This window comes from Mustela nigripes, chromosome 16 (genome assembly GCF_022355385.1).
Source record: "Mustela nigripes isolate SB6536 chromosome 16, MUSNIG.SB6536, whole genome shotgun sequence".
Lineage (NCBI taxonomy): Eukaryota > Metazoa > Chordata > Mammalia > Carnivora > Mustelidae > Mustela > Mustela nigripes.
Genome location: NC_081572.1, coordinates 59,033,811 through 59,057,014, shown reverse-complemented (window position 1 = coordinate 59,057,014; position 23,204 = coordinate 59,033,811). Strand labels below are relative to the sequence as shown.

At 54.5% G+C, this 23,204-nt stretch overlaps 3 protein-coding genes and 1 non-coding gene across 10 annotated transcripts; 2 read left to right on the top strand and 2 right to left on the bottom strand.

Annotated features, from left to right (window-relative positions):
- The first annotated feature begins 804 nt into the window (after positions 1–804).
- LOC132003315 (uncharacterized) lies at positions 805–2,327 on the top strand. Of its 2 annotated transcripts, none has more exons than XM_059378673.1 (2): positions 805–1,764; positions 1,847–2,327. In XM_059378673.1, exon 1 carries the CDS (start codon positions 880–882, stop codon positions 1,243–1,245), a length of 366 nt encoding a protein of 121 aa, XP_059234656.1. In that variant the 5' UTR covers positions 805–879; the 3' UTR covers positions 1,246–1,764; positions 1,847–2,327. The 2 variants fall into 2 exon arrangements, with proteins under 2 accessions (XP_059234656.1, XP_059234655.1); XM_059378672.1 differs by having other exon boundaries at positions 1,254–1,764.
- A 4,769-nt stretch (positions 2,328–7,096) lies between these two features.
- On the bottom strand, positions 7,097–7,201 carry LOC132004638 (small nucleolar RNA U13). The gene has a single exon (XR_009400591.1). It is a non-coding gene; the product is annotated as a small nucleolar RNA U13 (small nucleolar RNA).
- A 1,451-nt stretch (positions 7,202–8,652) lies between these two features.
- On the bottom strand, positions 8,653–10,958 carry MIS12 (MIS12 kinetochore complex component). Of its 2 annotated transcripts, none has more exons than XM_059380686.1 (2): positions 10,868–10,958; positions 8,653–10,344 (listed from the first exon to the last, which is right to left on the bottom strand). In XM_059380686.1, the coding sequence occupies exon 2, from the start codon at positions 10,323–10,325 to the stop codon at positions 9,690–9,692; it is 636 nt and encodes a 211-aa protein (XP_059236669.1). In that variant the 5' UTR covers positions 10,326–10,344; positions 10,868–10,958; the 3' UTR covers positions 8,653–9,689. The 2 variants fall into 2 exon arrangements, with proteins under 2 accessions (XP_059236669.1, XP_059236668.1); XM_059380685.1 differs by lacking the exon at positions 10,868–10,958 and adding an exon at positions 10,542–10,712.
- DERL2 (derlin 2) lies at positions 10,874–21,304 on the top strand. Of its 5 annotated transcripts, none has more exons than XM_059380681.1 (7): positions 10,874–11,158; positions 12,142–12,204; positions 14,111–14,184; positions 15,310–15,403; positions 16,255–16,450; positions 16,698–16,788; positions 21,116–21,304. In XM_059380681.1, the coding sequence occupies exons 1-7, from the start codon at positions 10,973–10,975 to the stop codon at positions 21,219–21,221; spliced, it is 810 nt and encodes a 269-aa protein (XP_059236664.1). In that variant the 5' UTR covers positions 10,874–10,972; the 3' UTR covers positions 21,222–21,304. The 5 variants fall into 5 exon arrangements, with proteins under 5 accessions (XP_059236664.1, XP_059236663.1, XP_059236665.1 ...); XM_059380680.1 differs by having other exon boundaries at positions 12,139–12,204; XM_059380684.1 differs by lacking the exon at positions 10,874–11,158 and adding an exon at positions 11,287–11,443.
- Positions 21,305–23,204: the final 1,900 nt, after the last annotated feature.

Here is a 23,204-nt window from a genome sequence, read left to right as displayed (position 1 = left end):
CCTGGGAGATGCCCAGAGGGGCCTGAGTAGAAAGTACCAGCCCGAACGTACTCAAACCGCCAACCGCCCGCAGGACTGGGTTTGGGGCGCGGCCTCCAGGATCACTGCAGGGACAGACAAACCCGCAGGGAGGGGCCAGGAAGGAGGAAGAAGGAAGGAAAGGCTCTGTCCATCTCTGGGCCCTGGGATAGCAGAGGGAGTCTTTGTTTTGTTCCCCGTGTTTGCCTACAGGGCTTTTTAACTTTCAGGTTTGCAGCAAGGATTATGTGTTTATTTGTTTTTTTTCATGTATTGCATTTTAGATTAAAAAAAAAAAAAACAGAAACAGAAAGACCCGTTAAAAAAATTTTTTTTAAGATTTTATTTATTTATTTGACAGAAAGAAAGATCACAGGTAGGCTGAGAGGCAGGCAGAGAGAGAGGGGGAAGCAGGCTCCCTGCTGAGCAGAGAGCCCTATGCCGGGACCCTGAGATCATGACCTGAGCCGAAGGCAGCGGCTTAACCCACTGAGCCACCCAGGCGCCCCCCAAAAAATACTTCTTTTAAAAAGACAAATACAAATAAAAATAATATTAAAAATGGTAACGATGTAAATAAAAAGACGAATACATCCCCAGGGAAGCCCCGCGCGCAGCTGGGGTCCAGGCCGGCCCAGCCTCGAGCAGGGGGATCCCCGCCCGCGGCTCTCATCCCTGCTCGGCGCCCCGCGCCCCGCTCCCCCAGCCGCGTAGCCATGGGAACAGGCCCGCGCCGCGGCGCGGGGAGGAGCCCGGGGAGGCGCGCGGCCGAGCGGTCCCCGCCCCTCCGCAGGCAGAGCCTCGGCGCAGCCCGGCCGCCGCCCACCGCGCTCCGGCCCGCGACCCCCTAGCTCCTCGCCCATGGCTGCCCCGCTCTTCCCGCGCCAGCCCTGGGCCCCCGCGCCCACCCGTTCGGACCCCGCCGACGATGCAGGCGGCCTGTTCGACGAGCCGCCCCCGGAAGAGCCCCCTGCGGCCCGCGCGCCTCGGGCGGTGGCGGCGGCGGGCAGGAGGGCCGGTCGGCGCGCGGGCGGCAGGGCGCAGGGAGCCCGCTCCGGGCAGCCCCTCAAGGCCGCGGCGCGCACCCTGCCCGAGGAGGAGGCGCCCGCGCGGGACGAGGGCTGCTACCTCGACCATTTCCCGCACCTCTCCGTCTTCATCTACGCGGCCATCGCCTTCTCCATCACCTCCTGCATCTTCACTTACATCCACCTGCAGCTGGCCTGAGCGGCCCGGGCAGGGGCCGGGGACGCGGGGGGCGGGGGGCGGGACGGGAAACCGGGGCTCGGCGCGGTGCTGGAGACGCGCCGCGCCCTTCGTCTGGCTTCCGATGCTTGCTGCTTTTGTCCTGTGTTGTCACTGCCTTTGTGTCCTGCTCTTCTAGGGGCACGTCTGAAGTAGCGGCCCGTAGTGGAAGGAGGATCCGTCCGCCCCCGAGATCAGGGGAGCGGGCGGTCATCCCCCCCGCGCTTGGAGGAGCGGGGTGCGGCTCACGGTTAGGATCATGTCCCTGGACCCCACACTTCCTGAGGTGCGAGCAGGCGCAGCGAGCCCAACCGTCGGTTCCTTAAGGGACGAGCTTCGGGAGAGGGCCCCGCGGGGAGGGAGGGTCGCGCCCTGGCGCGGACTGGGCGGGAGCCCTGTGATGCTGCATCGCCCCCCACCCCTACCGCCCGGAGCACAGCCAGGCGCCCCCGAGCTGGAGGACCTGAGCGCCCCGCGGACGCCGCGGGAGCGCAGGACACGGTGAGTGGAGATCGTCCGGGGGTGCGTCGCCGCGTCCCCAGGGGCGTGAGCTGACCCACACCTTGCGTTTTTCCTGCCTTAGGCTTTGCTGCCGCGCTCCCGGGCTTGGCCGAGACCCACAGCTGGAGGGCTTGTCCTGGCAGGAGGCCACGCTGTCGTCGCGTCCTGGATGGCGTGGGACCCACGGCTGCAGACCTCCGGGGACGCGGGCCCCTCGCTCGCGGGCCGCGCAGGATGAGACGGAGTGGGGCCCGGGTGGGGTGCGCGGGAAGGCTCTCTCTGCGTCTCTGGCGCCTTCAAGCGGGACCTGAGCGCTGCCACAGCACTGAGACCCAAGACCAGGGTGTGGGGTATCTGTCATTAGCCAGAATTCCTGCGGAAAACGAAGGGGGTTGTCATCTCAGACAGCAAAGGCCTAACACGGAAGCCCACCTCGGTAGTTCCTCACCTAACCCGCCATCCCTTTTTTGCTCATGAATGTCAGAGTCCTCAGCTCTCTCCTGCGTTACTGGAAATGTCTGTTTTACCTCTGAGGAAATAAATCCCTTTTTCAGTCTCCTGGATACCGAGTTCTCTCCTAATTTGGGGCCAAACTGTGGGCCCGCCAAGCTTCCCAGTCTGCTGCGTTTCACCCCATAATCCTGAGAGCATCCCTCCTGTCCCTCCCAAACAAGTGTGTCCCATCATCAGCCTTCCCAGGTGCCGCCTTTCCCTCCACTAATCAGCCCCATGGGCTATTCTCCCTATCGGGCTCCTGGGAAATGCCAGCATCCAGGTCTGCTCCTTCCCTGCGGGTCTGTGACTGTCCCCTATGGCTTCACCAGCCACCCCTCAGATTGAGTCCCCGCCTGCTTCCATTATCTAGATGCTTCTGCACCAGTATGGTTCCCCAACTAAGATCTAGAATCCCCCCCGCCTTTCACCCAGCTTGTGTCTTTATAAGCTCAGCATAATCCAGTACCAGAGCCTCGTCGCTTCCCAGTCCTGTGCTCCGGTGACCCACACCACCGCAGGGCTCAGTGTCGCCTCTCTGCATTTCGCTTCAGTGCTGCAAATAGGATGCCCACTGTTCCCCGCAATCAGCCCGTGCTTTACACCCCCAGTTTACTACAATGGTGGCTCTGTTCCCCCAAAATTAAGTCTCCAAGGCACCCGTAGTAGGTACCTCTCACTGGTTTTCCTGCCTTCGGTCTTGGATATTGGATCTCCTACTGACTTTAATATTGACTAACCCCTGAGTCCCAGTAGGGAGCTCCGTGTTCTCCAGACACTGCCACTGTTCCCATCCACACATCTTGTAGAACCCTCATTCGACAGTCCTTCTGGGACTACTCAGGATATGATCCCCCAGTACTCTCCCCTCCGCTCTTGCCCAGAGAGTAGGATCTCCCGCCATTCCCAGAACCAGAGTCCCCTGTTCCTCAATATACACCTCCACATCCTACCCCAAACTCCACTCTCCAGCTCCCGTTGCCTCTACAGCCTGAATGTAGGCTCCAGTACTCTCCCCAGTGTCCAGTCCCATTTGGCTCCCTTATTTCAGGATTCACGGTGTGGCTCCCCCAACACTAGGAATGCCACTGCCTCTCTGATACAGTGCTCCAGGCTTCCCTAACATTCTCCGCATCACTGCTGTCCTCAGTACTAGGCTGCCCCCACTCCCGGACTGAATAGCGTTCTTCCCATACACCCATATTCTCCTCCTGTAAGTCCTCCCTTTCTCCATACCCTGATTTTCCTGAAGCTCCTGAAATTTCCCGTATCTCCTTGAAATTCCTGATTCCACTGGGCTCTGGTGGGAGCTTGGCCCACGTTTTTTAACCAATATTAAATTTCTGTCCTTCCACCATCTGTGTGTACTTTCTGTGTCCCTTTATGCCTGCCCTGGCCAGTTTCTTCTTACACAGCTCAAATATCCCTTATCCCCTGCACTGCCCACTTACTTTCACAGTTGCTGCTTCTCTACACAGAGCTCTGAACTGTCCTCCAACTTCTGGGCTTCTGATGGAAGGTTCCTTTGTCGCGAATATCCGGCCTCTCCACTCAAGAACGAATGGACTGTCTTTTCAGGGTTCAACCATCAAAACCAAATGGGTCCATTTGGGAGATGCTTTGGCCACGTTGCTGAAGAATCAAATCTGGAGAGCGTCCTCCTGACTGAGCTAGGGTCATGCGCCCACCTTTGGCCGGAAGGCGGAAGAGCTAACTTGACACGCAGCCCCATGAAGATAGGATGTGATAGGAAAGAAGGTTTCCCAACGGAAACTGAAGTCACCACCACCACGGAGGGTGGGCCGGCAAAAATCACGAGACATCCAGTAACGCGACTCTCAGCAGATCACAACTGACAGCGGGAGAGACTACTGTTGTGGGCAACTTGTCCTATGACACGCTGAGCTGCCGGGGGGTGGGTAGGCACGTGGAGGCAGTGACGTGAACAGTGGTTTCTGGATACCATGGGACAGTAGGAAGTTTATGTTGGGGGACACGGTGGGGATTCAGCCGTAATCAGGAGAATAAATGGATCCATTTTTTTAAGTGTTTCATTTTTTCTTGGGTATCTAGCACTGGAGATAGTCATTATTAGTAGGACAGCTAAAACCCTGACCTCCATGGAGCCCACTGTGTTAAAATGGAACTTATGGTGTGACAGCGCGAATGTCTTACCTGGCCTGAAAGCTCTCGACCCCGTGAGGAGTTTCTTTTATTTTTCCCATTTTGTAGATGAGGAAACAGACATAGGGGAAGTGATGTGGCCAAGGTCGCAAGACCTGTGAAGGACTAGATGACCCCAGGCATTGTTTCTGGAGTGTGTAGTCTCATTGTTCTTAGAGTGTCATAGCTCTAAGTGACATAGAATTCACGTGCCACAGATCTGATGCATTTAGTATCAATATTAGGATATGCCATTACCCCGAAAGGAAACCCTACCTTCACCCCTTACCCATCTCCCTGCAACCACCGCCGCCCGCCCCCATCCCTAGGCAAACCCTAATTGACTTCCTGTCTCCGTGGCCTTGCCTGGTCTGCACATCCCCTGTAAATGAGGTCCTGCGGCATGTGGTCCTTTGTTACTGGCTCCTTTCACGTAGCACGACGTCTGACGTCTTAGCAACGTGTGGCGATGCCTCATTTCTATTGCTAAGCGATATTCCTTGTACAGGTAGACGGGGTAGATCGAGTAGACCCCATTTTACTCTCCGGATGGATACCCTGTGTTCAGTTGGGTTGGTTCCCTTTGTGTTACTGTGACTAACGCTGCTGTGAACGTTCACGTACAATGTTGTGTGTGCAGACACGGGTTTTCATTCCTCTAGGTGTGGCATTACTGATTCACAGGGCAAATGGACGTTTAGCCATTCAGGAAACCGCAAGACTGTTTCCCAAAGTGACTGCGCCGTTTTACATTCTCACCAGAATTGCAGCAGAGTTCTGCGCTTTCCACCGCGTTGACAAAACGTATCTTTTCCTTTTGTAAGTCATAACCTCAGTGTGTGTGAAGTGGAGTCCCTTTGTAGCTTTGATTTGCATTTTCCTGACGGCAATGACATCCGCATCTTTTCCTGTGCTTGTCAGCTGTTTACCTTCGAAGAAGCATCTAGTCAGGTCTTCTACTCATTTTTTAAATCATGACATTTGAAAAAATGCAAAAAAGAAAAAAGTTGGGGGGCACCTGCCTGCGTCAGACTCTTGATCTCAGAGTCATGAGTTCGAGCCCCATGTTGGGTGTAGAGATTACTTATATAAACCATGCCCCCCCCAAAAAATCAAAAACATAAAACTGAGCCAGTTGTCTTGAATTCTATGAGTTCTTTATGTGTTCTGAATAAAGCCCATCATCAGGAATTATTTGCAAAATGTTTCTCCCATTTTGTGGTGCCTTTTAACTTTTGGGACAGTGTCTTCAACACCCAGGGTGTTTTAAATGTTGATGATGTCGTTTATCTTTTTTTTTCCCTTTGTTGTTTGTGTTTTGGGCGTCTAAGAAGCCACTGCCCAATTCAAGTTCAGGAAGAGTTAAGCTTGGGTTTTCTCCCAGTTCTATAGTGCGAGCACTTACGTTCAGATCTTTGATCCATTCGGGGTGCGTTTTTTGTGCGTTTTCGTGTCCACCAACAGTGGACAGGGTATGCATGAAGCCTGAAGAGGTAGGGCCTTGGAAAGCCTCCTCATACCGCCATGCTGGGCCCAAACCTGTGGGGGCAAAAACTCCTTCGTTCAGGGCCTCCCCATGTGTCTCTTCACCTGGCTGTTGAGTTGCGTATCCTTTGAAGTACACCGGTGGTCTAATGGGCACACAGGTCTCCCGAGTACTGTGAGTCTCTCCAGCAAATGACGGAGCCCAAGGACAGGGCCACGGGAACCTGGGATGGACAGCCAGGTGGACAGAAGCCCAGGTTAGTGACGAGGACTTGTGGCCGGCGTGTGAGGAGCAGGGCAGCCGTGCTGGACTGAGCCCTGGAACCTGGTGAATCTGTTATGGCCAAGTAGGCAGGGTCAGGATTGAGTCGAACTTCAGCACATGCAGGTGGCATGGGGAGCCTTCCCCCAACCCCCGTCACACACATGAGGACTGAGTGCAGACCCTCCTCCACAGCAGTCCCCTATAGTCCTATTTCTAGAAGGTTGGTAGTTGTAGGAGTGGTGACAATACTGACCCCATCGCTGCCTCTCCCTCTTGTTCAGTTTGAGCGATGACCTCTCTTTGGGCCACTTGTTCTGGGTCCCACGAAGAATAACCCACAGACCTTGGAAACGCCCACAGGATGAGGAGAGGCTCACTCTGGTCTCCCTGGACTCTGCTAGGGACAACGGAATCCTTCCCTGTCCACATGGACGGAGCCACAAGAGCTCATTCAAGGTTAGTGGGAGGTCAACGAGGAAGTGGCTGCAAGGTCTTTGAGGTGCCTGTGGACCCTCTGATCTCACTACATTGTCCTTCTGTGGGTCCCCTCGCTCCGCAAAAACCTGCAGAGAAGTGTGGGGGAAATGGGGGGAAGTGTGGGACCAGGCATCTGGGGAACCTGAAGGTTGATTTTGCAGTCAGAGGCTCTAACATAGGAGAGAATAGGAAACTCGGTGAGACAGAGGCTGGATGGGAACAGGGCCATGAAGCCCAGAGGGTAACCTGGGGCTTATTATCCTTTTTACTGAATTTCTGAGGGAGGAGTTTAATTATCAGAGGACAATGGAGCCAAGTACATTGATTTGTTCTTGCTGACAACACTACTACGACAAACAGTACCAATGTCCCCAGTTACTAAGTACCGGCTTGGCATGAAACAAACTCCTGAGATTTGGGGTTTTTTTCTTTTTTTTTTTTTTTCCTTCATGTCAGATGGGTAATGTGCCGAGGTCGTAACAAGGTTTAAAGGGTGGCACATGTCACAGAGAAGCGTGAACACCCAATCATCATGCTTATGAACTACAAAAGGATTTTGGGGTTTTTTCTTAAGCCGGGTTTGGAGCCTGATGCAGGGCTCGAACTCACGACCCTGAGATCGAGACCTGAGCTGAAATTGGGAGGTGCACACTTAAGCAACTGAGCCACCCAGGCGCCCCTGAACTCCTGAGTTCTAAACACTGTGGACTTCACCCTTCTGTCCAGATTGCATCCATATTCTAAGTACATTCGGGTGAACCATATTATTGTACCTATGAGGCCAACCAGGCGTCAGCCGTTGCTTCCTTAGTAAGGACCAACCTCCTTCTGAGTTGAGTATGTGAACATCTTAGCTTAATCAGGTCTATTTTTTTTTCAGAGTTTATTTATTTATTTGACAGACAGAGATCACAAGCAGGCAGAGAGGCAGGCAGAGAGAGAGGAGGAAGCAGGCACCCTGCTTAGCAGAGAGCCTGATGTGGGGCTCGATCCCAGGACCCTGAGATCATGACTGAGCCAAAATCAGAGGCTTAATCCACTGAGCCCCCAGGCGCCCCTTAATCAGTTCTATGAGTTAACGTGTAACAAACCTTATGAGTTGAGAGAACGAAAATGCATTCCTCCATGCCCCAGAGGCCAGAGGTCCCCAACAGGGCCGTCAGTCCCTGGGGAGGTGCTCCCACCTGCCTCCAGTCACCCTGCCCCATCCTCTTCTGTCTCCAATCTCCCTCTGCCTTTCCTCTGCCTTTCTCTAGCGAAGACACTGGCCACTGGATTTCGGGCCCATCCAGGTAATTCAGGAGGCTCCCCCATCTCTAGATCCTTAATTATTCCTGCGAAAGACCGTTTTTTTCCAAGTGAGACACAATGACAGGTTCCAGGAATCAGGATCTGGACATAACTTTGGGGGAATCTCCACTTAACCATCTATACTTGATTTTTAAAATTAATTTACTTACTTGAGATCGAGAGAGAGAGTGCATGGGCGCACACAGGAGCGGGAAGGGAGAGAGAATCTTCAGGCAAACTCCACACCAAGCGCTGGGGCTCGATCCCATGACTGAGATCATGTGAGTTGAAATGGAGCTGCACGCTTCACCGACTGAGCCACCCAGGCACCCCTCTACAGGAGGAGATTTTATTTTTTTTATTTATTTTTTTTAAAGATGTTATTTATTTATTTGACAGACAGAGATCGTAAGTAGGCAGAGAGGCAGGCAGAGAGAGGAGGAAGAGAGAGGAGGAAGCAGGCTCCCTGCTGAGCAGAGTGCCCGATGGGGGGCTCGATCCCAGGACCCTGGGATCATGACCCGAGCCGAAGGCAGCGGCTTAACCACTGAGCCACCCAGGTGCCCCTGCAGGAGGAGATTTTAAATAAGCCACAAACATGGGCAGCCCGGCTGGCTCAGTCGGTGGAACATGCGACTCTTGGTCTTGGGGTCGTGAGTTCAAACCCCACCTTGGGCCCTGAGGTTACTTAAAATAATAGAAAATCAAAAACCAAAGCCTTTAAAATATATGTATTTCATGTACAGGATTGGAAAAAGGAGTCTTTCATAATAAACACATTCCAGGTAAACACAGGCACCTTAAATCTATGAATATTTGATCGCAAACATTAATGTCCCAAGTTACTCTCCGGCATAAAGGAGAAGTCTGCATCCCGTTCTTTAGGAAGACACGGAGGGCAAAGTCTAAGAGCAGGCACTGCTATTCACTGCTAAAACCTCCCTACTGTGGAGACTAAGTACTTGATGCTTAGGAGTATGAATAAATAAGTTAAAAACACTAGGTACAGGGGCAGATTCCAAAACTCACTGAAGTATGAACAAAATGAATAAATGCCCAGTGGTCAGCTCACATCGGCTTTGCCCGTGGCTCTGATCCAGGCTTCCCCTTCTACCCTGGTGACACCTGCCTCTTCTCCGTCCACGGTCATCCCCCGCTGGGCTCCCAGATGCCACATTGTTCCAACATCACAGAGAGACTCCAGCTCAGGGAAGGAATTGAAGTTCTGTGCTCTTTACTGAAGATCACGGCTGTGTTCAACTTCCTTCTCTCCCTCAGCGGACGTCCCCGCAGAAGCCCCGCTCACGGCCAAGGGCAGGCAGGCTGTGATGTGTCGCGGGGCAGTGGCTGGTCTGTAACGAAGGCTCCCACCTTACCTTTTTCTCATGTGATCCTATGCAGAGAGTCAGTTGAAAGGACCAAGATCACAAAGGACGGGTGACCAAGGAACAGCTTCACACGCGTTTCTGACCAGCCAGGGAGAGCCATGCCTCTCCAGTCAAGGGGCCCAGCTAGTTGCTACTGGACCAGGGCTTCCACCCCGCCGGTGAGAGGTCTTCAGGAAACAGATGCTCTGGAGATTAGTCCCCGACGGGGAGAGCGACCTCAGCAGAGCGGACCAAGGCAGAGGGAGGTGCGGGGCACAACAGAGAGCAAACAAAGGAAGTCCCGTAGCATGGATGGCGCACAAGAGTGTCAGGACAGAAATCCCTGCTGTTCTGCTTTCCGATGAGCTCCTGCGCCTCCTGAGAAATTAAGATATTTTCATTCTTTTGCTTTCCCTTTCCACAGTGTCCCTGATGGTCTGGAGTTTTCTGGAGTTCTGGACCAGAAATGCCAAGCTCTCCCTAAAGTCACTAGTCCCCTGATCTCTGCCGGCATTGTCCAGCTCATCAAAGAAAGCCAATGTCTGTTTAAGTTTGGCCTCAACGATTTTTTGTTCCTCTAATTCTGCAAGGAGGGCCTGCTTAGCGCCGACTTCAGACTTATACCTCTCTTGCAGCTGTTCGATTTCTTCCTGGAGAAGCTGGAATTCTTCCTCGGTACAAGGATGCATCTCCTGAGGCTTATCTTCCGGAAGCAGGACATGCGGGGGGATGCGCAGGATCAGCTGCAAACACAGCTGCTCCATTCTGCCAAAAAGATTATCGAACCGACTTTTCATGAAGCCAAGAAACTTCTCAGTGCATTTGCGAATATGGACGGGGCTGATCTCACAGCCCGGCACGTCGGCCAGCTTCTTCAGGATAACCTGCTCGACGGCCTGCATCACCTCGAACAGGTAGTCCTGAAACGCGATGTAGATTCTGAGCATGCAGGTCTGCGGCGTGAAGCCGAAGAACTGGGCCTCGTAGGCCATCGGGTCCACGGACTTCTTCGCTCCCTCCATGGGCCTGACTATGAACAATCTGCGAACGCAAAAAGAAAAAAACAAACCCTTTTGGGTGAGAGATCATTTGATGAGAGCGACAAAGCCCACTGAGGAGAGCCAGAAAGCCAGCAACACAACCCAAGGAGCGAGCGTGTCCCGAAGCACGCCACTGCCTGCCGCCCTCCCTGACCCCAACACGACCCGAGCCGTGCTCTCTGAGGTTCTCTCCCTCACTTCTCATTAATGCCGGCTCTGGGCCAGGGCTCCGTCTCCTGAACTCTGCTGTCGTCCTCACAGACTCCCCATCCCAGGTTATCTCCACCAGCACCCCCCAGCCCCGGACGCCGACCCTGCTCGCCGGCGGGCTTCCGCAGCCACGCCCGGCGGGGACCACTTCCGGCGCACTGCGCGCTCCCGTCGGCCCCCGCGGCCCCGCGGCATGCCGGGAGCTCGGGGAAGGCGGCGAGCGGCCCGGCCGGCGGGCGCCCGGCGATGCTGCCGAGCGCAGTCCCTGCCCTCCCCGCTGCTCGGAGGAGGCGATGCGGCCCCGCGGCCCTTACCCAAGCGGGGGCGAGGGCGACGAAACCGACCGCGCACCGCCTTCCCTCGGCCGCCTTTAAGCCACCGCCGGCCGCTGCGGAGAGGCGGCCCCGCCGGCAGCCCGGATGCCGCCCGATTCCGGACTCGGCGAACGGGGTCCCGGGCGGGACGCCGTCGTGCTCCTGATTGGCCGGCGGCGGGGGCCGCCTCGCTCAGACGCGGAGGGGCCGGGCGGGAAGGCCAGCTGTGGCCGGCGCGGATTGGCGCACGGACCCGGGACTTCCACGCCTCTCCCTGACGTAGCCGCTCTGGTGGGCGGGGAGGAGGGGGGAGGGCCCCGCGGAGGCGCCGCTCGCGATTGGCCGGCGCGCCGTTCCCCGGGCTGCGGCGGTTGGCGGCCGGCCGGAGCGTGGCGCTGATTGGGCGACAGCGCGCCCTGGCCCCGCCCTCCGCCGGGGCGGTGCGGCGGAAGGGGAAGTGGGGGGGCGGCGGCGGTGGGGAAGATGGCGTACCAGAGCCTGCGGCTGGAGTACCTGCAGATCCCGCCAGTCAGCCGCGCCTACACCACCGCCTGCGTGCTCACCACCGCCGCCGTGGTGAGCCGCGCGCTGCCCTCTCGGCCGCGCCGCGCCGGCCGGGGCCTGGGAGGCTGCGGTTCGGGCCGCGGGGAAGCCCCGAGGGGCAGGTCTCCGGGGCGGGTGGAGGCGTGCGGGGCGCCCGCCGGGGTCCCGGGAGCCGAGGAGGCGGTGTCGCCCGGCAGGGGTGCGGGGCCGGGGCTGCGGGCGGCTTTCGACAGCAGAGGGCCGGACCGGCGCGGGCGCAGCCGTGGGAGCCGCCCACCCGGGAAGCGGGTCTGGAAGGCGGGGCGGGCAGGAGCTGCACTGACCAGCGGGCAGTTCTGCTCGGCGAGGATTCGGCGCGGGGGGCGGAGGGCTCGGGCTGCCGGGAGGGAAGAGCCCCGGAGAGGGGAGCAGGCCTGACGGCGCGGGTTCCGCGGGCTCAGTTCTGCGGGGCTTCGGGTGGGGGCCGGGCGGGGGCACGTGCGAGGCGGCCGCTCCTGCTGCCCCGGGGCCAGGGTCGGCCTCGAGCCCCGCAGCAAGGCGCAGAGCTGAGTCTCGTGTCCCGCGGACGGGGTGCAGAAATGGCAGCACCTGCGCACAGTCCTTTCCCAGCTTGCCCGCCCGAGGAGAAGGCCTTCGGGGGTCTGGCCGGAGTGGCTGGGCTGGAACCTGCCGGGCCCCGCCTTCTGCTGAGGATGGCTTTGCCTGAAGGAGCGCTTCTTCCTTTCCAGCAGCTGGAGCTGATCACACCGTTTCAGCTGTACTTCAACCCCGAGTTGATCTTCAAACACTTTCAGGTATGGGGCTGTCACCTGCGCATTCCGTGTTCCGGTGGTTAAGCTTTTCCTCGTGCTTTCTGCTGGCCGATCCTTCCGTATGGTATCAGCAGGTTCAGCGGGAACATCTGATTGTGGGGGCGGGGTGGTAAAGATGGGATCCTGCGTCCTGGTTGGGCCTCGGAATCACCGAGGAAACGCAAGGAGTCACCCACGGCAGGAATTAAGACTCTGTATTCTGTTTGTAAGATTCCCTGCCTGGTTTTAATTTGATGTATCCGCTTCCCGTATGTGGAGATTAGTGGTTCGGGGTTAATACTGTAGTTTGAGAGGAGACTGACCAGCCCAGGGAGATCCTCAGAGGATGCCCACATGGTCCGCTCACCGGTTCGGTGCTATCACCAGGGTCTGGTCCAGAAACCCAGCTCTCTCAGTGCTTTCAAAATGCTCTGTCTTCCAGGGATCAGCCGATATTAACAAAAGCCCCAAAGACGGGCTCCTGAAACTGCGTGCAAGTTTACTGGATCCGAGTAGGAGCTAGTCCTTCCCAGTAGTTAGAATGCTCAAAGAAAGATCTGTTTTCCTCCTCCGGGATGATTAGACAGCCTGTGGTTGGAGTGGGGGGAAGGACCAAGAGTCAGTAATTTTTCTCTGCACTTGCTGTTCCCTCTGTCTCAAATGTGTGTCCTTCACTCTACACCCACCCAGCCCCAGCTCTTGTGTGGCTTCCCAAACTGACCCTGCTCTGTGTCCCCAGGGTTTCCGGAAGTACTTCCTTCAGAGCCTCTCCCTTCCTTCTTGTACTTACTGAGCTGCTTCTCTCTTTAAGTTGGGGACTCTCAAATCCTGGAGACAGTTCGTAGGTAGAACTGAACTACGTCCCCTCCGTTGCCAATGCCGAAGGAGTGAATGCTGCACAAGGCCGACCCGGGGAGTCTTGTCACTGCCTCCATCCGTCGCCACTCCCCAGCCTCTGCTGAGCGCTGAAGCTGCATCCGAGCTTTGCTTCCTGTTAACATGCTGGGCTCGATTTTGCCCTGGTTACACTCTTGATGACACCAGATACATTTGGAGCCGGGTGTTGCAGGCTTGGATTCAGTCTCCCTGTACAGGTTCCCCTGGGCAGGCCATTTCCATGCTCTCCAGTTACGCCTGTTTCCTCCTGTGTGACATGGGGTTGGGACCACCAAACCCGTGTTTCACAGGGCTGCTGAGCTCCCACGAGATTATAGATCATGCTGAAACATTTTACAGTGTAAAGTTCTCTCCCGTTGTGAGTAGTTGTTTTTATTGTGGGTGTGGATGGGATGGGTGGGGAAAAGCATATCAGGGTTTCCAACAAGAAAATGAGTGTCATTGTATCTGCCAATTAGACTAATTATTAAAGCATTAGATCTTTACTTATAGGGAGTTAGCTGTTCTACTCAGACTAGAACCTCGGTGTTTGTTCTAGAATCACTCTTCTCTGGCTGTTTCTTACAGACTAACACAGAAGTATTTCCTGGCGGTTTATGTGAGGTCTCTGGAGTTTCTCTCTGGTTCCCAAGGCTGCCCACTAGATTATAACACTGTATACACGAAAACATCGGCTTCTGTTCTGCAAATGAATGTCGTCTCTCCATCCAGCTTTCTCTTTAATTTTCCTGACCATATGGTATAGGTTTTGTTTCGTTTTGTTTTAAAGACAACAACAGTTCGAAGCATTCTCAGCAGATCTCAGGGGCTGAATGATGTCTTTCAGACTTCCAGCTAGAATCTGCACAGAAATCCAGTGTCAGATCGTGTCGCCCCACTTTCTGGTTCAGATCACAGTGTCACTTACTTGTGGCCTTTCAACCATCGCAACCCCAGGAAATGTCTTCTGTCTGAATGTGGAAATGTCTTTTACTTAATCTGTCTTACCTCAATTTTTTTTTTCTTTTAACAGATATGGAGGCTAATCACCAATTTCTTATTTTTCGGTCCAGTGGGATTCAATTTTTTATTTAACATGATTTTTCTGTATCCTTTATTAAGTGGGATCAGCGTAAGACCCGGCAGTCTGCGTAGGGAATACAGTGTAAGTTAAAGCTACTGAGGCTGCTTGTTCCTTTCGTAATGGTGACTTCCGGGTGCTGCCTTCATGGTACAGACTAGCCGGTCGGAAAGTCCTATTTTGAGGGTGTTGTTGGTTCCCGTTTGTTCTAATGGGAGGTGTTCACCCAAAGAGTGATTACACTTCTGCCCGTAAATCCCATACAGATCCCATCAAGGGAGAGAAGTGGATTCGTTGAGGCCTCTTTAGAGCATAGTATCAGCAGGGACCCAGGGACAGTGGTAAGTCCCAGAGTGTCGGTACAGGTCTGGGAGCCCCGCAGTGGCTTCTTGGGGGCTGGAGAACGGGAGATCTCCCTGGATCTTGGTTGTGGGTTCTACCGGCTGGAACGACAGTGTGGAATGTCTGCCCAGCCGGCCACGTCCTGCTTGTTGAAAGAGGGGAAGGAGGTGCTCTGGACAGGTGCTAATTGGGCCCCTGAACGGGGATCCCTCCTGTACCCGACCGCCTGGATTGAGAGGGAGTTACAGCCCAGCGTGCAGGAGACTGGGCCTTGTCAGGGTGTGATGGGACCCCTGCCGGACGGATTCCTATGTGATACACCGTCCTGGTAAGTTTCTAATAATGAGATCTTTTCCTCATGATACGTCTTTATTAACTGAGGTGTAGAAAGGCTGAATCTGCCTGGCCTGCCAAAGCAGATAGTCAGGCAAGGCCTCTTGCCGGGCGCGTCTTACGAGTTAGCTTGTGAAACAGCAAAGTGGCTCTGATCGTGGTGGGGCTGAGCTTGGGGCAGACAACCGAGCTCTGAAAAGGTTCCATAAGTCCCCGCAAGCACGCGTGCGTGTGTGGCCTCGGGCTTTGCTCCCCAGCCCGGAGCTGTGTGTGCCACAGGTGGAGCTGGTCTTCCTGGTGCCTAAAATGCTGGGCGACAGTGACGTCCCCATGCTACCCCTGCGAGCTACGTGCTCGCAGAAGCGAAGATTTGGCTGCGTACGGCTGACGTGGCGGCCAAGCGCACTGCAGTCGTATGTTAAAGTTGAGCTTTTTCCCACTTCTGTGCTTACCGTTTTCTTAACTTGGAACCTAAGATACCGCTACTGTCGAATGCTAGAAGAAGGCTCATTCCGAGGCCGGACGGCAGACTTTGTATTTATGTTCCTTTTTGGTGGATTCTTAATGACTGTATCCTTCAACAAGTAGAGCAAACGCGGGAAAACACTCGGGAACACTTTCTGTCTTGCTGAAGCCTCCACAGTCCGCTGGACGTGCTTAGCATGTCCACAGAGTGGCCCTCCAGACCGTAGCTGCGGGCCCGGCGGATTGCACAGGGTCGTCTTTGTGAGCACGTCTGAGCCGCGGGGTGGGCGAGCCAGAGGGCGTTTAGCCCAGGTGGGTGACTGTTAACTGCCCAGGTACAGGATTGTCCGTGCGTTTACTTTTTGTTGTGGGTGGAGGGAGAGAGAAAGAATCCTAAGCAGGCTCCACGCCCAGCGTGCACCCCAGCACTGGGCTCGATCTCACGACCCCAAGATCATAACCAGAGCCAGAACCGAGTCTGACGCTTAATGGATTGAGCCAGCCAGGCACCCCTCGGTGTGTGTACTTTTGAACTAAGTTGGTAAGACATTTATTTGGTTGCTATCAAAACTGATAAATTATTATCATTTAGATTTGAACAGAGTCCGGTCGGACAAGATGCTTTGGATCTAGCTGGTTTTACTCACCTCTTTAAAGGTGCTAATCGTGAGTGAAATTTAATGTAATGATTGACCAAGGAATTAATATAATTTCCAAATAGTCGAGAACTTCCTGGGAACAGAATCTTCATGGGAAGCAGCTACTGTCCAGGTGTTTTGGCCTCTGCTGATTTTTGCCTGGTTGCTCTGGGTAATCATTTTCAGGGTTTTTTTCCCTCTGAAGACGAACGACTGTGAGACTTCCTCACCTCAGGCCTCTGTTAGATCATACCCCCTCGTTGCCTTCCCTCACTGTACACGTGCGACGCGGAGATCTTCCTTAACGCCGTCCGCTAGCTGTTTGGTCTGTTCGTGAGCTTGGTTTTCCTGGGCCAGGCCTTCACGATCATGCTCGTCTACGTGTGGAGCCGGAGGAACCCATACGTCCGCATGAACTTCTTCGGCCTTCTCAACTTCCAGGCCCCCTTTCTGCCCTGGGTGCTCATGGGCTTTTCCTTGCTGCTGGGGAACTCAATCATTGTGGACCTCTTGGGTAAGAGTCTTGCAACTTCCTGTACCACTTTCTGTGTGAGTGTACTTTGCTCCTGGTTTCCATATCCGGCACTCCACACGACTGTCTCGGGGTCATGTAGCAGTTGTAGGGTCAAAGACTACAGCGTTCTTTAATTTTGAGTTGTCGTATTGACATTCCTTCCTAAACATGGGGACTTTGTGTTGGCAGGTGCACCGGCCGTCAGATTTTCATCCTCTCCTTGTTCTTTGTTTCTGGGTGACTCTAGGCATTGCGGTCGGACACATATATTTTTTCTTGGAAGACGTATTTCCCAATCAGCCTGGTGGAATCAGAATTCTGAAAACACCATCTATTTTGTGAGTATCCGATGCCGGGTTGCGCGTTCTTGGCAAATGATGTGGGGCAGGCTCCGTGGTCTGTGTTCTTGCAGGGCTCCTGGTGCTCTGGTGCTCGGGTCAGCATTTGCAGATCGAGCCCCAGACTGCGGTGGTGGATTTGGGTTGGGTTGGACCAGATGGTGTCAGACTCGTGCACAAGTGAGCTCCACGAGCCTGGGGCGTCCCAAAGGTGAGGTCCCAGGGTGGAGCCTGCTGGGTTCCTGGAGAGCCGCTGTCGGAACTCCCAGGGGCCGGGCAGCAGAACGGGCCACACCGACCCTAAGGCAGATTCTGGTGGTGGGACTCCTGGCCTTCCAGGGAACAGGGGAAGGAGAGCTAAGCCATGAGGTGGCCTGGGAAACCAGGGTCTGTAGGCCGACCTGCTGACTGGCCGTGTGACGTGAAAGTCCATCTCTGTCTTGCCCCTCCCTTCCCTGAGAGGGGAGCTTCAGTCTGTGGGACCTCTTTCTCCAGAGGGTTGTGTCCTTGAGACCTGCTGCATTTAGGAGTAAAATGTGAGTTTTTGCATAAAATGTTGGCTGTCACATAGTTAAGCAAAGCAGAGAGCCCGGTCCTCCAGAGCCCTCCCACTTAGCAGGACGCTGGCGGTCACCGTGGCCCTTTTCACACATGCTCTCCCCTCTCTTCCTGCATGGGGCTAAATTTTTTAAAATGCTCTTTTCAGTGTAGCATGTTGTAATCCTTTTTCCGTGATGAATGTCCTGCGGAGCTGTAGCAGCCACATGGTCCCACGTGGCAGGACACTAGCACCGTGGGCCCCACCCCTACTGACGGCGCCAGCATCCCCAGAATTGGGATTGCGGTGATGGTCGTCAGCAAGTTGCTATGGGGACTGGGTGCTCAGGCTGATGCTTCTCCCGGCCCCGTGGAGCTCCTGTACCCTGCGGCCTTGTCCGACGGCAGAGGATGGTTTATTTTTCCCCAGGGTGATAGCTGGAAGATGCTGTCTCGTTTCTATGGTCTGTTTTTTATGATTTTATTTTATTTTGGAAACTGTTTCAGACTCAAAAAACTACAAATCCTGCAAAGGACTTTTTCTTCCTTAGGTATGTGAAAGTAAACTGTCAGATGCGCCGCACCCCCCTCCCCACCCCGCCCCCATGAGTGTGGATTTTCCATGAAGAAGGACATTCCCCTACGTAGTCACAATCAGGAGAAACCTGAGTCCACAGGCCCAAGCCACTCCTGGCCGTTGTTCCAGGAAATGCTCTTGCCGGGAGAGCCCGGCTCAGGCCCAGTGTTGCGCTGACGTGTCACACCTCTTGGGTCCCTGCCGGGTTGGAAGAGCTCCAGAGTCTTTCCTTGAGAGTCTTTCCTTGACGTCACCACACTGATGCTTCTGTGGCCGCCAGGCCTGTTCTGTAGGACGTCCCACCTCCAGGGCTAGTCTTGGGTCCCTCACGTCTAGCTTCAGGTCACGCGTTTTTGGCAGGAGTATCTGAGAAGTGACCCCGTGTCCTCCCCACGCTGTCCGCGGAGGATTTCCGTGCGCTCATTGGTCACGGTGGCAGCAGCCACTCCGATGACTTGATGAAGGTCGGTCCTGAAGCTGCCTTTGTTCCCCTGGTGATTGTTCCGGGGAAGGCACCCAGACTCACCCAGCCACCCTCTCCTGATCCTAGATCATGAGTGAGTTGCGGCCCTCGTTATCGTTGTTGCTTTGGTGTTCGTGTGGCCCCAGATCTGGACAATAGGAACCCCTTCACACTGGCTTCTGATTACTGTCAACATGGCCCATCACTTTTTTTCTCTTTATTGTCAAGAGATTTATTATTTTCTGGCCAGACAAGATCTCCCAGGTTCATCCTCTGCTCTCCCTGATGTGGTCTTAGAGTCAGCCGTGTCTGCAAGAGCCCTGGTTCCTTTCTCCTGGGGATCCAGGGGACGGAAGCCCCAGCGCCGGTGCTGGATGAGCTCACGGCCCGACCAGGACCAGAGCAAGGGTGGCCTGCCATGCACTGCAGACCTGTGTGTTTTTTAAAAACGTGGGGTTACTGACATGCTCAGCTCTAGGACAACTTCATATGATACATTCTAGGTGGGGTTTTTTTCCTCTATGTTTTTTCTCTAATATTTTATCATAAAAATTTTCAAACTCGCAGAAAAGTGGGAAAAGTTATATGGCAATGAATGCCATTTACTCACCACACAGGTTCTGTGGTTAATATTTTACTATTCTTGCCTTTTGTATGTCTGTCCGTGCCGGTATCCTTTACGCTGAGTACCTGTAGTGCGTGTGACGCTGATTGGGTCTTCGATTTCTCTAGAGCAGAACACGCACCACAGGCGTGTCAGCTGACAGTTTCTGGACATGCACCAACCCGTGGGGCCCAGACTCCTCTCGGGACAGGACCCCAGAAGGTCCCGACCTGCGGCTCCCATCGGTCCTACACCATCCCCCAGGGAGCGATGGCCAGACTGGTTGTGTGGCTGCAAAATGAGCCGTGCCTGCCCCTCCCCGCATCAGGAGCGGAGTCCTCCAGGACACGCAGAGGTGCTCCTTGCTGTGCGGCCGCTTCCGGCCAAGGCAGCTGTCTGCCATCCGCCTCTGGGGTTGCATGTGGCAAGGGTCTGTTCCCAAGTCTGGGGTGGTGTCCAGAACCTCCTTGCTCTCACTGACACCTGACCCGGTGGTCATTACTCTCTCTACCTACCTTGTGCCCCGCGTGTGAAACCAGCCTCTCGTCCCGGTCCTGCCGGCCCCCTGCTTAGACACATTTCTCCTCCTACGCTGCCCACACGCCCCGTGGCGGGCTGCCCTCCTCGAGCCTCCTCCAGCTTCGCCACCCTGCACCGGGCCCATGCATGTGTGCCCCCCTGCGGCCCCAGGATGTCCCCCCAGCCCACTCGGGGCCACCGCACCCCCACTTTCTCGCTCATGCACCCGTGTTCTGTCCCGTATGTGTTAGGGAAGTACAGGAGGCCCTGCTGTTGCACATGCTTTCTTTTCATCATCACAAAAGCGGATGTGTTCATGTTTATTGGCCTTTGGATTTCCTTTCTGAGCTGCCTTTTACACTCTGTGTTTCTGCTGGTGTGTGTTTGCTTGCATTGTTAGTTTGTAAGACTTCAGGGAGCTCATGCTGGGGTACAGATGCGTTCTCTGACGCCACTATGACATGGAAGCTTTCAGATACATTCTGCTTGGACCGGCTGCAGGCAGTGTCCAGTGTCGTTAGAAACAAGAGTTAGAAACAAAATGTCAGGGCACCTGGATTGCTCAGTGGGTTAGCCTCTGTCTTCGGCTCAGGTCATGATCAAGCCCTGCGTCGGGCTCTCTGCTCAGTGGGGAGCCTGCTTCCTCCTCTCTCTCTGCCTGCCTCTGCCTGCTTGTGATCTCTGTCAAATAAATAAATAAATCTTTAAAAAAATAAAAAAGAAAATGCTAAGAACGGATGTTTTAAGGGTTCTTTAAGGACAACTTGAGTGACCATCCTAACGAGATTGTAAAAGTCTTCTGGACACTGACTGTCCTTTCCTGTGATCTGCGTTAATTTGTCTTGGAATGATCTGTGAGTTGTTTTAACTTCAATTGTGATAAGATCTACATAACATGGACTGTGTCACGTTACGCATCTCAGATGTGCAGAGTCACAGCCTTAGTGCCTGGCATGTTTCTGTGCCTGCCGTCCATCCTTACACCTCTCGATCCTGCAGAAGTGGAACTCTGTCCCCAGGACCTCACTCCGCTCCCTGCCCCCAGCCTCGGCTGGGACGGTGCCACTCTCGGTTCCTCACACACATGAAATCACACGGTATGGGTCCGGGTCTGGCCACGTGTCCTCAGGGCTCATCCATGATGTGGCAGGTGTCAGAGCCTCCTTCCTTTCTAAGGCTGGATACTATCCCGTTGCATGGACGGACCCTTTTCTCAATCCATCCGTCTCCTGGCGGGTACAGAGTGATACCCTGGTTGTGGGGAGACATTCATGGTAAATTTAGTGAAAATGAGGTTATAAAACAAATAGTGTGATCTAACTCCCATAGAATCACACAGAGGAAAGTTCTGGAAGAATGATGCCCACACCCACCATGATTCTCTTTGGAGATTTAAAATACTTCTATGTATTTTCTGTTTTCTCTACAACGAACATGTATTGCTTTTTGTCGTAAGAAAAATAAAAAGAAAAGTAACGTTCTGGAGGTAAAGAGTTAACGTGAACATGCCTGTGAACACCTTCCAGTGCGGTGCCTGGGGGCAGGTGTAGCGTGTGTCCTTCAGACGAAACCCCGGGGTCCTTCCCAAGGTGACTCGGCGCCAAGTGTCTCTATCGCTGTCTTTCAGGAAGGCCGTTTTCGATACACCGGAGGACGACCCAGATTACAACCCGCTGCCCGAGGAGCGGCCGGGAGGCTTTGCCTGGGGCGAGGGCCAGCGCCTCGGCGGTTAAAGTGGCAGGTGCCAGCCACCAGCCCCAGCTGGCAAGGACTCGATGACCCGCCTGTTGGGATTCTTCTATGCTTCGTGTTGTGAAAGTGTGGACGCTTTGGGTGGCCTGGCAGGTTCTGACTCCAGAAGCACTTTACGGAATGGTACACTAACGGATCCAGAATGCGCTCGGCTCGGCTGGCCGGCGGCCTCTCGCCGCTCCGGCCCTGGAAGTGTGATCTCTCGGAGCCAGTGTGCCGGAGCAACAAATACCCCACCACCTCTGGCCCCAAGCCCCCGAGTGCTTGAGTCCTGGGGTGTCAGGCAGAGCTCCTCCTCCTCCTCTTCTTTGCTAGACGAGGCCGTGGGGTAAAAGGGAAGTTTCAGAGAGGACACAATAAAACTGAGTTGCATCTCTCACTGAACGCAAGCTTCGGTGTGTGATCTTTTAAGGGACGACGCGGGTTCTGGCCCTGCCGTGCAGGCCTGGGCTTGCAGCAGCTCCGGGCCCGCCCGTCCCTGGCCTGCGCAGCTTTCGGCAGGATGGCGTTCCAGGATGGAAGGACATGGCCGGTGCGCCGTGGCTGTCCACACCTGTCACTCACAGAGCAGGAGGAAGCAGGAGGAAGACGGGCCGGTGGTGTCTGCATAGCTTGCTTTCCGTCTGGGTTTTGCAGAACCACAGGTTGTCAGATGAGGCAAAATGGTGGGTAGGGTGGTTCTCGCATCAGCAGGAAGAGCACTGAGGAGGGCCGGCTTGGGGAGCCTGTGACATCCTAGCAACTCCGCTCCGCTTCTGCATTAAGAGCTCTGCAGGAGAAGCCACGTCATGGCCACCCTTTTGGAAGACCACAGAGAGCTCGGTTTTAGGTATGGGGTGTTCACTTGGGGGCCAGATGAGCAGGCCCGTGTTAGGTAGGAGTTTCCCCAGCAGTCGCACCGTGGGCAAGTAGGAGCTCCTTTCCAGAGTGAGATCCCCCCCCCCCCAAGAGCTGAACATGGTTCAGAGTAAGTGGGGACCTTCAGGGGGTGTAGTGAAGGGGAAAGTAAACATGAACGTCTTCCCACCGCTTGTGCGCGACTGACAGAAACACCGATGTTGGACCTGCCGCTGGTCAGAAACTTGGAACACAGGTGTTGTAAATTTATGCAACGGGGTTGTAGATGAGACGGCTTTTTTTCCTAAGCAATGGCAAAAAAAAAAAGCTTGAAATGCCAACCTGAGAATGTACAATCCTTACAGAATTCTATAATTTTGTCATATCTTGTCTCTGTTCAAGGAAGCTCGAATTTAATTAGAAGGGTTTGTTGTTTTGTCATTTTTTAAAATTTTTATTAAGTTCAGTTAGCTAACACATAGTACATCCTTAATTTTTGATGTAATAATTAGGAGGGTTTTTTTTTTAATTATTTAGGGTCTAGAAATAAGTTTCTCTGGTTTTAAGTAGGGGACGTCCGTCCATATGGAAGATGAGAAAACAGGAGACCGGTTCAGCATTTGTGACCTAAGAGTGCTCACCGCTGTTACAGAATGAGAATTCCAAGGATCCCCTTCCGTGTCCTGGGCAGTGTGGGCACTGACCACTGATCCCACCCATGGGGCGGGCCCCCTGCCACAATGGAGAGGCCCCTTCCCCACCTCACCTCTCCACCCCGACTCTTACAGAACCAGCTGTTTCCTCCTGCGGTGAGAATTGGTAGATGGAATTTTGTGCCCAGTCTCCCCCACACAGAGCTGGGTTCTACCTGTAATACCGACAGCACACCTGACGGAGGCAGGGTTTGCGGTTGGAGAAATCCCGCAGACGTTCCTGAGGAAGCCATGGGCGTGCGCCTCGCACCTCCCTAGGAAACGGGATTTCCACACGTTTTTGGTGTGTTTTCTAAATTAGGTATTTCCGTTCGTGTCTCTCTCCCATCTGTCCTTTCTTCTGTCCCTCCTGTGGGTCCCGCTGGCTCTCCCACCTCGTGTGTGGTCTCTCCATGTACAGAGCAGAGCGCCAAG